The 13,038-nt window shown below is 26.4% G+C and overlaps 1 protein-coding gene across 1 annotated transcript; it reads left to right on the top strand.

Annotated features, from left to right (window-relative positions):
* The first annotated feature begins 2,734 nt into the window (after positions 1-2,734).
* LOC100572526 lies at positions 2,735-5,431 on the top strand. Its single transcript, XM_003247259.4, has 5 exons — positions 2,735-2,791; positions 2,891-3,540; positions 4,068-4,162; positions 4,229-4,302; positions 4,704-5,431. The coding sequence occupies exons 1-5, from the start codon at positions 2,775-2,777 to the stop codon at positions 4,774-4,776; spliced, it is 909 nt and encodes a 302-aa protein (XP_003247307.1). The 5' UTR covers positions 2,735-2,774; the 3' UTR covers positions 4,777-5,431.
* Positions 5,432-13,038: the final 7,607 nt, after the last annotated feature.

The raw sequence follows: 13,038 nt of genomic DNA, 5'->3' as shown, positions 1-13,038 counted from the left end.
AAACAATATAGAAAAATAACGTTTTTAAAAACATTAATCAAAAACCTAATGATCAAAAATGTTAAACAAAAACGATAGTTTTTAAATCAATAAACAAAAACGGAAATCAAAAAATCAAAAACGTTTTCCATCCCTGTTTTAACTAAACACATTTAATATGCAGTAAACATGGCCACTATTTGATGATAAGAAAGTATGTTTAAATAGATACTCCAGTCTCCAGTACTTCAACAATAATTTTAACAGATCTTAAAAACAATTCATTTTACTCCAAATATATATACAATTAAATTGTCAAAAACCATAAAAAAAAAACAACTTATTTTATACCATTTTGCATACTTCTTTATTAAATATAATACAGAAGATGATTGTAACAAAAAAATAACAATAATGGAGCAATTTTTGTTCAATTGCAAGTACTTACTGATAAAGAAGATAATTTATCTTCCCCTTCTCGCGAAGTACCAAAAATTGATAAATTTATTCTGAAAGCAATGCTTACATTTGGAAAACTTGTTACCATTAGTATTTATTTGTTTGATGTCTCATTAGAATTTCATTGACAAATATTCCAGTTTCTCAAAAGCTCTTAAAGATTAAAAACTCATTACAAATGCAGATTCCAAATCGGTTTTATAGGCTTCAACTAAACTATTTGTCTTTATTTATTCAAATTTATTTTTAGATGACTATATAGGTTATATTTTGTGTATTATCTATTGCATATTTTGGTGGGTTTTTTTTTTTTTTTTTTTGAGAATATTCACTAAATACCTATTTAATGATATTTGATTTCACAATTAGAACGATTCATGAAGTATTGAAATATGAATCTAAACAATTTATTATTGGTCAAACCGTATGCTTTTTTTTATATATAGTAATAGGTACTTAAAAAAAAATTACTAATGGATTAAAAGAAGAAAAAGTTAACAATGGTCAGCAATATTGTAAATCCGTCCTTAAGACCCTAAACTAGTAAAGATTTAGTCCTTAGAAAATAAGCCTTATTATAATCGTGTTCATATAAGTCAGCTACAAATTATTAATTTTAAATTTATTTATTATGTTATTGTTGATTTGATATGCTCTTCAATTATTGTTTTATAAATTGTTATACTAGATTATAAATTTATAATAATTAATTGTAAATACATTAATATTGTGTTGTGTTATTAGCTTTAAAAGTTGACTTAATATTCAGGCATAGTAAATTTAGTCATATTATATTATTATGTTTTAATACAGAGTATCCTAAGGTTTTTGAGTCATGTTTTAAATTATAATAACCTCTGAACTATGATAATGCTGTGAGTTCCACTTAATGTGATCACTGGTTTTTTAAAATCAACCGTTTATCAAAAATGAAAATCCCAAACCAAATATTTTATTGAAAAAAAGATGCTTTATGAAATCAACTGGTTATTAGAATCAAAATGGCCTGAACCAATGTGATCACATTAAGTGGTACTGACTGTATAATTATAATATACCATACAGTAACAGTGTAACATTATCAATCAAAACAATTTAAACACCGTAGGAAACTAAATTTATACTGTCATTTATTGTATGATTATTTTTAATTTTATAATTTTTATTGATTTTTGATCTCATAAAACATATTACGCCATAATGTTTTTGTTACCTACCAAAAAAATAATAAATATAATTGTCATTATTTTAAGTTTGTTTAATATTTTCAGCATTTTTTTTTTTAGTCAATATAACATTATATATTTATATTTCATATTATAATAGTTGCTCAAATTAAAATGATTTTATGTTACATATTAATTTAATGTACCTATATATTAATAATAAATAAAACTTATTATAAATTAAAAGAGATTACAAAGTATATTTATTTTATATACAACTCAACTTAGAAATATTTTGTTTGCTTTATCATCTATAAATCAACTTATCAAAAAAATGAAAGAATCCATTTTTAAAGTTTTAGATTTTCCATGATAGATAGGTAACCAATTTATGTTGCACATAAAATAATTGGGGCTTGTGCAAGATATGTTGCTATAGATACTTGTTTCTATTTTTAATATATAGATATATTGTTCTTTAAGTTTTTCCCCCAGTTCTTGCAGAATACATTTTATAATCAATCATAATTTATGGAATCTTTTGTCTTATTATTTATCTACCTTGTTTAAATAAAAATTGAGAATATAATAAACTGTATACTTTTAATAAATAATATCTAGTTACCTATCATTTATCATATTATTAAATTACTATTTTTTTATTCATGTCAAATTAATAGTTATTTCTTTTACTAGAACGTTATTATAGTTAAAAATATTAATTCAATAAGCAATAACATTTCTTCTGCAGAAAATAAAAATAAAATAAAATCTCTTTAGTTCACACGTAATCACTCATAAATTAGGATGTATATTATAATACATTAATCACATTTTTCTATTAACTTTATTCAGAGTTCTTTAAATTAATGCCAACTAAATACTAACTACCGTAAAGATTCTTTAACTGACTATTGACTAATGGCTATTTAGTTTTTTTTCTATGGTATGTATATTTTATTTGTATATTGTATTTTGACCACATATTAATTTCTTAATCATGGCCATTAACTGTGTTATCATAATTATTATCATTTATCATCATACACTATCAGTTTATTTAATATTATAAAAATAAAATGATTCATTAGAATAAAGAATTTATTATTTTACTTTTAGGAATTAGTTAACAAATTTGGATTTTATTATTTCAACATAAATACCTATAAAATGTACAACTCTAACAGGTAACAATTATATTGCTTTCTAAAACTAACTTAAATTACATTTATGTATGTATTTATTATACATCACTATTCATTATGTCTATTTTCTTTTAATTACAGAACCACTTTTTCTGACCATAATCTTGAAAGAGCTTCTGTTAATAATAGAAACCATTATAACACTACAAAAAAACCCAAACCTTCAAGATCAAGATATTCAAAGATTGATAATCGGCCACCAAGTTGTAATGAACAAATATCTGAATTCTCTCCGCACCAATGGAATCACTCCAATGTCTCCAATCAACGGTTGTATCCTACAATGTCAGACTCCGCTGTATGTGGTTATCCTGTTCCAGTTAATATACCTGTCGACCCACGCTTTCATACTTTGTATCCCATATATCAACCGTATGTGCCAGTCGGTATTGGCAGAGAATATCTAGAACCCAGTCAACATATGTCATCCAGAGATCAATTTACTAGTTTACCCCCCATTAATATTGCGGATAACGAATCTGAAATTAAACGTACACATAGTGACCCAGGTTTAAATAACCAAGATGATAAATTTGAACTACTTAGCAGTGAATCAGACCAAGGATCGTATGATACTTATTATGCTAATGAAGTGGCCGAATTAAAAAAAGATAATCAGAGACTAGCTAATGAATTAGAATTAGTGAAAATTGAATTAAGAAATTTGAAATTGGATATATCAAGTAAAAATAATGACAAATGTGGTTGTACCGATCCGGGATCTATTACAAGTAATTTTCAGAAATATTAAATATGTATATATATGCAGAGGCACTGAATTTAGTCTTTAATAGTTGTATATCGGTAATTTAATCAGCTTTCACTTGTTTGATAAAATTATTGACTAAAATTTGTGATAATAATGAATGTTTGTAAATGCAGCTCCATCCAAACTGGTTTTATTTGCAGTTATAAGTTTCTTAATCTCAGTGGTATGAAAAACATTAGTTTTAAACCTTAATACACCAAATTCCTTTGAGTACCCACACTGATTCATAACACCTGTTTGTTACATACCAGTTTATCACAGTTATATAAATGTACTTAAAGTAGACAATTATTGTTCCAGCAATAATACCATCCTACTTCTAATAATTTCTATCATGAATTCATAAATGTTTTAGACATCTAAAAACTCCTTTCACCCCTACTAAATTATATCACTTCATCTACCTTTATAGACTAGACGTATGCAGTCAACACTACTTACGTAATTTTCAATGAAGTACATAAATAATTATGAATTATTTTTGTTTAGATATTGTTCAAGAAATAAGAGCAGCACATAAATTAATGGAACAAACATTAGAGTCAAAGTTAAATTCATTTAATACTAATAAAAACGAAAATACTGTGAGTAATTTCTACAAAAATCTATTTAGCTGTGAACAAATTTAACTTAATACAATTTTTTTACAGAATGATAGTTCTCAATTGTCATTAATAAACGAGCGCCTAGAAAAATTAGAAAAATCCAGTGACAAATCAAAAAGGTAAAATAATATGACCGATAAATATTACTCACTTCATACTATTTGTTGTTCTACTATTTAATATGTAGTCATATAGGAAATTGTATTAAATAGAGTGCTTTTGCCATTGTACACAAATTATAGATTCCAAATTATTTTATTAATCTAAAGTTAAAATGCATGTACAAAGTATATAAACTTATAAAAATATTTATTTATATCGAAACCGTTCCAAAATCTAATACTTTAAAAATGAAATATCTGTGAGTAGTATTTTCTACGAATTAAATCATATATTATACATTTTTAAATAATGGTTTCAACTTAAAAAAAATATTTAGATCATTCTAATTTATTGATTCATTGTATATTTTCTCCTTATATTTTATTTAAAATGTATTTTTTTTTATTTTTGATTTTAGAGTGGACTTGGAGAAAAGATTACCTAAAAATAATAACTCATCAAAAAAAAGCTCTGCTGTCACAGCTTTGTGAATTTATAAATAAGTAAAAAAAAGCGCACAATTATAAATCAAACATAATAACGAATAATGCCATAAATAATTTGACTCAATATTATATTAATTAAAATGTCATGAGCAATACTTATATATTAAGATATTTAATTATAAATAATGTAAATGATGTATTAGTTAATGGTGTTTTTAAGTTACTAAAGAGTAATGACTATTTTGTAGCATAATATGTTTACATTTATTTTATATGCCTTACTTTTTCTGAGGTCGAATTTATTAAGAGGTACATAGATTTAATAATATTACCAATAGAATACATTTAAAGATTCTTTTCAACAATTTTTATCTATTAAACATATATTTTTTTATAAAAAAATAGTGTTATATTCCATAAAAATATTCCATTTAACTTTTACGTTTTGATAACAATAAAATTCTTTGCATATACATTCCTTCCATAATAAATAATATGTTTTATTAATACTTAAATTATATAAAATTAATACCTAAGTATTTAACTAACTGATTGTATATTCTAAGTACATTTAATATATTGGAAAAATTAATTTAGTGTGTTTTAATATTTAGTCGTTTATAAATTTACAAATTGTATTTTTTTTTTTATTGTTCTTAAATTATTCTGTTTACTGTTTGGACTGCTCAACTTAATATAATGTATTTTATAGTATAAAATAACAATGTTTTGTTTGAGTTTCAACAAAGAAAACTTGAATAATTTGATTTGATTGAAATGTCATTCATACCTACCTAATATAGCTAAGACTGTTTTTACATATATATAAGTTCAAGATTGAATTCAAAACTTTAATTACATCTTTATAGATGAAAAACAAGTTCTTGTGTATTATTAGATTTATAAAAATAAAATAGATACAATTATTTTACTACTTAGTTTCATCAGCAATACTCATCTCAACCAAAGATATTAATTATTTTGTAATTGCATTTTGAATGTTTTTTAGTGTATTCTTTTTGTTCGGTGCTATTTACAGCCTTAGTTTTAAAAAATCAAATATTGTTTAAGAATTTTGTTGACAAAATTTGAATTATTTTTTTTGCACAATTTGTGAATATTATGAAAAAATAAATAGTCTGTGGTAAGACATACAAGTGGGTACTGTGTACTACAAATCAAATTATTTACTTATACAAACTATTAAAATTCTGTTATCATTGATATTGTTATACAAAATTATTTTTAAATATACTTTTATTTATATATAATTTTAATTATTCAACTTTTTATTTTTTTTTAATTATGTCTTAGTGTAAATTGATTTAATTTGTAAAGTATCTTCTATACTAGAATAACTTGTAAGTAGTATTGTTATTGTTGCATATTCAGCATTTACATTATATACTAAACGTTTATATTAACAATAATAATCATAAGTATCATATTACGATCGGTGGGGATTGTCCATCGGTCATTAGCAAGTAGACAATTTTATATGTACGTCAGTTCGATTTATACTTTTCATAATAAAAGACTATAATATACGTTTATGTTATTATTCATATTAACAATACACAACAAATTGGCGACGAAGATAAACATTTTTAAACTCATCTCATATTAAATTAAAATATTTATAAAATGGGTGAGGATAACAAAAATATTACTCAATTCCATAATATAATAGGTTCACCAGGAACATTTGAATCTGGAAACGACATAACAATATTTGAATCAAGACTTACAAATTTTTTCATTGCAAACGGAATAAGTAACGAAGTCCAGAAGAGAGCTATACTACTATCTTCAATTAGTGAGGAAGTTCACAAAATATTATTCAGTTTATGCGTTCCAGCAAAACCAGACGTTCAGACATACGACACACTATTAGGTTTGTTAAACAATTATTACAAGCCAGTGAAATCGTACTTCGCATCAAGATATGCATTCTACAACGCAAAGCAGAGACCAGACGAAACTGTAGCTGAATGGGGAGCAAGAGTAAAGAACCTAGCATCAAAATGTAATTTTTCAACGGAATTACAAATTGTAATCCGTGACATTTTTGTTGTTGGTATGAACGCGGGACCAATTCAAGATCGATTACTAGAGGAAGATGCCTCAAAAATAAGCATCACATATTCGCAACTTATGGAAATTTCTGCTGCAAAAGAATCTACAATCAACAATAAAACCGGATGGATAAAGGAAGAAGCTGACTTCAAATATCAAAAACAAAGTCAGCAAGCAAAATCAGCCAAGCAGTCAATCACGGAAAAATCAAAATGTGGAACATGCGGTCGATCAAACCACACACAAAAAGAATGCCGATACAAGGACTACAGTTGTAATATTTGCAATATCAAAGGTCATTTGGCTCCTATGTGTAAAAGTAAGAACAATAAACCAAAGTATGATAACCGCTCACACAATAAATTTTTATCCGAAAATTCTGGTAATAACACGAATGAAAATATTCATGATGACGCAATCGCGTACAATTTATCTGACACTTTTTTTAATATGATTGAAAATAACTTTCAAAATAAAGTAAAACCGTACATAATCAATTTATTAATTGAAAATAAAGATTTAAAATTTGAAATAGATACGGGGGCTGTGCATAGTGTAATGTCAAAACAATTATATGATACAAGTTTTAATAATTTAACTTTATTACCAAACGATATTTCACTACGCGATTACGTCGGAAATGATATAAGCCCAATAGGAAAATTAATAGTAAATGCTAAATATTTGAAAAAGTCTTTTAAAATGTGCATTTACGTAATAAAAAACGGAGGACCGCCATTAATTGGTAGAAATGATTTAAAAATAATAAACTATTCTCCCATTTATAACACTATAAATGTAAACGAAAATATAGAGAATATATTAAAAAATTTCGAGCATTTATTCAAAAATGAAATCGGCACCTTTAATAAATACCAAATATCGCTAAACATAAAAAAGGGGGCAATACCCAAGTTTTTCAAGCCAAGGTCAATTCCTTTAGCACTAAAATCTAAGGTAGAGTCGGAAATTGATCGTTTAATAGATAATAATATTTTAACTCCTGTGAACTATAGCGAATGGGCCACTCCAATTGTTCCAATTCTTAAGCCCGACGGTACAGTTAGAATTTGTGGTGATTTCAAAATTACAATCAACCCCGTATTGGAAGGAACTGAGTATCCCTTACCAAAAATAGAACATCTTTATGCGAATATAAGTGGCTCAAAATATTTTTCTAAAATAGATCTCAAAGATGCATATCAACAAATGGTAATTAAAGAGAGTGATCGCAAATACACTACAATAAATACTCACAAAGGCCTATTCAGTTATACTCGAAATCCGTTCGGAATAAAAAGCTCAGCTGGGGAATTCCAAAAAGCCATGGAAATATCAACCACAGGCTTAGAAGGGATTGGTATATTTCAAGATGACATAATAGTTGCGGGAAAAACGGTAGAAGAACACAACAATAGATTAAAAAAATTACTTAACGTTTTATCCGAAGTTGGTTTAAGGGTTAAACAAAACAAATGTAGTTTTCTCAAAAATTCAATTGAATATTTAGGTCATAAAATCGATGAGCATGGCTTGCACACCTTAACTAAACACATAAATGCAATACAATCGGCCCTGGTTCCAGAAAATAAAACTATGTTAAAATCATTTTTAGGTTTAGTAACATATTACATTAAATTTGTTCCAAGAGCAGCAGACATTCTTAAACCGTTATACTCATTACTAAGACAAAAAAAAAAATGGCTATGGTCACCAGAATGTGATCAAGCATATAATAACATAAAAAAAATGCTTATCTCAAGTCCTGTGTTAGCACATTATGACCAAAAACTTCCCATAAAACTCACGGTCGATTCTTCGTCATACGCACTAGGTGCAATCATATCGCACACTTATCCTGACCACTCAGAAAGACCAATTGCATATGCATCACGAGTATTGTCAAACAGTGAATGCAAATTTCCACAAATCGAAAAAGAAGGTCTAGCCATAATTTTTGGTGTTCAAAAATTTTACGATTATTTATACGGTAGAAAATTTACATTAGTTACTGATCACAAACCGTTAATCCACATATTTGGAGAAAAAAAAGGAATACCAATTTATGCGGCAAATCGCTTACAACGTTGGGCATACGTTCTTTCTTCATTCGATTTTGAAATTAAGTATATTAAATCAGAAGGAAATACTGCTGACTTTTTATCACGCATTAAAACAAACCAATGCAACAATAATATTAATGAATATGATGACGCTCACATCAATTTTATTCACGAACAGTCACCATTTCCGCTAGATTGGCACAAAATTAAAATTGAAACGTAAAGAGATCCAATTACCTCTAGAGTATTACACGCTACAAAAACAGGTTCATGGAGTAATGACTTTTCAATAAATTCCGAATTAAACTCGTATAATACACGCAAAATAGAAATTACTGCTGAACAAGATTGTTTATTTTGGGGCTATAGAGTAATCATACCAACCAAATTCCGTAAGTCAATTCTAACTGAACTGCATTCTTGTCATATTGGCATGTCGAGTATGAAAAGCATTGCGCGTTCGTATTTCTGGTGGCCTAGTATAGATAAAGAAATTGAGGATATGGCCCGAAACTGCAATGAATGCATAAATGCGAGACCTAATCCTCCTAAGTCAGTACTAACTCCGTGGAAATGGCCACAAAGACAATGGACGAGAGTGCATTGCGATTTCTTAGGTCCGTACAAAAACAAAACATTCCTAATTATTGTCGATGCAACCACAAAGTGGCTAGAAGTTTTTCAAGTAAATTCGATGACAGCACAAACGGTCATAACAAAACTGTCTGAGTTAATTGCACGTTTTGGCATTCCCAGAACAATAACAACTGACAATGCAAAATGTTTTAATGGCGATGAATTCCAGTCATATTGCAAGACACTAGGTATCAGGCACTTGACAGGGGCACCTTTCCACCCAGCCTCAAATGGATTTGCCGAATCTGGAGTAAAAATAGTTAAGCAATTTTTTAATAAATGTTCAACATCATTACACCATTTGAATAAATTTTTATTGATGTATAGAAATACTGTACACTCAACCACAAATGAAACGCCAGCAAAACTTATGTTTGGCCGCTCAACACGTACCGTTTTCGATTTATTAATCCCAAACACAAATGAAGTAGTTATTAATAACCAAATTACACAAATAAAAAATTCAGGAATAAGATATATTAATATAAAAGAGGGTGATTTGGTATTAGTTAAGGATTATCGAAATAAAAATGAAAATTGGCAAAAAGGAAAAATTACAGAAAACATTAGTAAAAACACTCATAAAATCATACTAGACGAGGGTTCTGAATGGATAAGACACACTGATCAGATATGGCCACACAACCAAATAAATAACTCACTGTCACCTACACCAGCTAGACAAACAAATGAAAATTATAAAAATACTGAAACTGTAGTTGAAAATCAAAATCCCGATCCGGCCGATCCCGTAATAGTAAATAAAACACCCAGACCAATTAGATCTAGAAAACCGCCTCAGAGATATTCTCCAAGTGATTATGCTTAGGGCAATAATTAACTATTAATTATATCAGTTATCATATTATATAATAAATACTCGTATGTAAAAAAAAAAAAAAAATAAATAAATACTAACATAGTAATTATAAGCACTATACAAATACTTAATATTTTTTTTTAAAGGAAAGAGATGTTGCATATTCAGCATTTACATTATATACTAAACGTTTATATTAACAATAATAATCATAAGTATCATATTACGATCGGTGGGGATTGTCCATCGGTCATTAGCAAGTAGACAATTTTATATGTACGTCAGTTCGATTTATACTTTTCATAATAAAAGACTATAATATACGTTTATGTTATTATTCATATTAACAATACACAACAGTTATATAATATAATATTATAATTATTTAAAAAATATATATATTGTTAACACAAAATAAAATTACACTACGCACATTTAGTACCACATAATATATTTTTATATAGCTATGTGTGTTCTATAATTTTTAGTTATTTTTAATTAACTTAGTAAATACTATATCAACCTAAATCAATTATAATAATTGATCTGTAATATTTTGTATTATCAACCTACGACCTACCTATCTAAACAATGAACCGAAATTATTAACCTATTTATATGATTATTATAACTTAAAAATAAACATTGTATTTTGTCTAAAATGTATGATATTATTCGGTAGATTCTAAAATATGTTAACTGAAATAAAATCAAAAAACGGTCTGAGCTTATTCTTATACAGGGCACAAATTAAATGCAATAAATATATACTAAAAAAAAACTAAAATAGTAGGAAACTATAAGTTTATAATATGTAATTAATTCAATTTTTGTTACAAGAATTACATAGTAGTCTATAATTTTGTATTTTGTTAGTATACTTATTCAGAATAGATATTTGGGTTGTTTACATTTTACTAGTTGTTTATACTATTATTGATTATTATTAATATGTTACTGTAATTTGTAATTTATAAAGTCCATTTTATGTTGCAATAACAATCAATATTTATCATTTATTTTGTACAATAATATAAATTTATATGTATACATATTGAACATTGAAAAATAAAACTAATAGTTTTGTAATTTGAAGCATTTAATTGTTTGTTAAAATACCTACCTAAATTTCTTACAAATGAGAAATTATGATATATATATTTTTATTCAATTCTTAACTCATAAACGTGGTTATTTGGTTCAGAATTGGATAGGTGTCTAAAAACTAGATTTAATAAATTTAAATACCTTGGTCTCTGCCTACTCTAATAATTTCTGTCATCTGTCCATGATTTAAGATCTATCTATCTTAAGAGACCTACAAAACTTTTTTTTCTTAGTTTCAAGTTATTGGTTTGTTATTGTAGTCCAAATTATGAAAATCTTTTTGGTAAAAATCCGAAGTTAAAAAAATTATTATTCAACGAGATAATGATGAATATGAGTCATAGAGCAGCCACCCACGTTCTCTGTGTAAAAGTAGTTTGATTTACGCAATAATTATTAATATCTACAGTGTACTTATTGCTGGTATGTTTAGTAGGTATTGTAGTCACAATAATTTTGACTTGTACATAAATATTATAATACATAGGTAATAATATTAATAATATTTAATATTATAGTTTATTAGACGCTGCAACTATTCCGGACAAATCTGACAGATAGGTTTTTGTTCAGATTAAGCGAAATAAAGTGAAATCTGGATTACGCTATGTGCGATTTTACCAATAATATTTTATTTGGTCCCGATAATTTTCACCACACATATAATTGAAAAAAGGTGGGTAAGTGGATTTCGCTCTGCTGTACAGTAGGTTACAAGTGGGTCACTGGTATTAAATTTGAATTCAATGATATAATATCATTGTATAAGAAAAACAATTCTGAGCGGAGACGGTATGTCAGTCTAGGTATAAGACATAATATTATATTATAGTCTATAGTATTTAAAAAAAATTGACCTATAATAATTAATAGGTACCTGTAATAAATTCCAAATTCCTCATATCATAATATCTATTAGGTACTTATAACGCGTTATACATCAACAAACCGTGATACTATCATAGATATTATATACCTAATAGTATACTTTAGAAGTTTCAAGTATACCCAAGAATAATATTAAACCATTACAACAAAATAACAAAAATAGTTATTCTAGGTTTTTAATATGTAATTTCGTCCAAATTTGTACTTAAAATGACTATAAAAATAAACTGTGTAAATATATTTTTTAGATTTTATGGTAACAGAATTAATTACTTACGTGGAATCTTGTTTTAAATTTTCAATTCTTAGATACAAAAGTTGAACATTTTATAAATTTTAAACTACAAAATAATTATTCAAATTAAAATTTGATAAATTTTGTCAAAATTCGATCTTTAAATGCTTATAAAAAAAAATTGTGCCTATGTATTTTTAATATTTTTCAACTGATATTGTAACAATATATCAGGAGCTTTGTATTACATTTTTACACTTTTTGGCCCAACAGATAAAACTTTATTGATATTTATAGAAAAAAAAACTAAAAAAATTGAAAACTGAAAATGTCCGTAAACAGCTCAAAAAGAGTCAAAATATTTTCAAAATTGTATGGTGTATAGGAAATGCTAATATAAACATTCAGTAAAATTGTCATGTATCTACAGGTTATTCGTTTTTGAATTACAACAAAATAAGGAAATCGCCACATGAGAAATC

The sequence above is a fragment of the Acyrthosiphon pisum genome, chromosome A2, assembly GCF_005508785.2.
Source record: "Acyrthosiphon pisum isolate AL4f chromosome A2, pea_aphid_22Mar2018_4r6ur, whole genome shotgun sequence".
Lineage (NCBI taxonomy): Eukaryota > Metazoa > Arthropoda > Insecta > Hemiptera > Aphididae > Acyrthosiphon > Acyrthosiphon pisum.
This window is presented reverse-complemented; position numbering and strand designations above follow the sequence as displayed.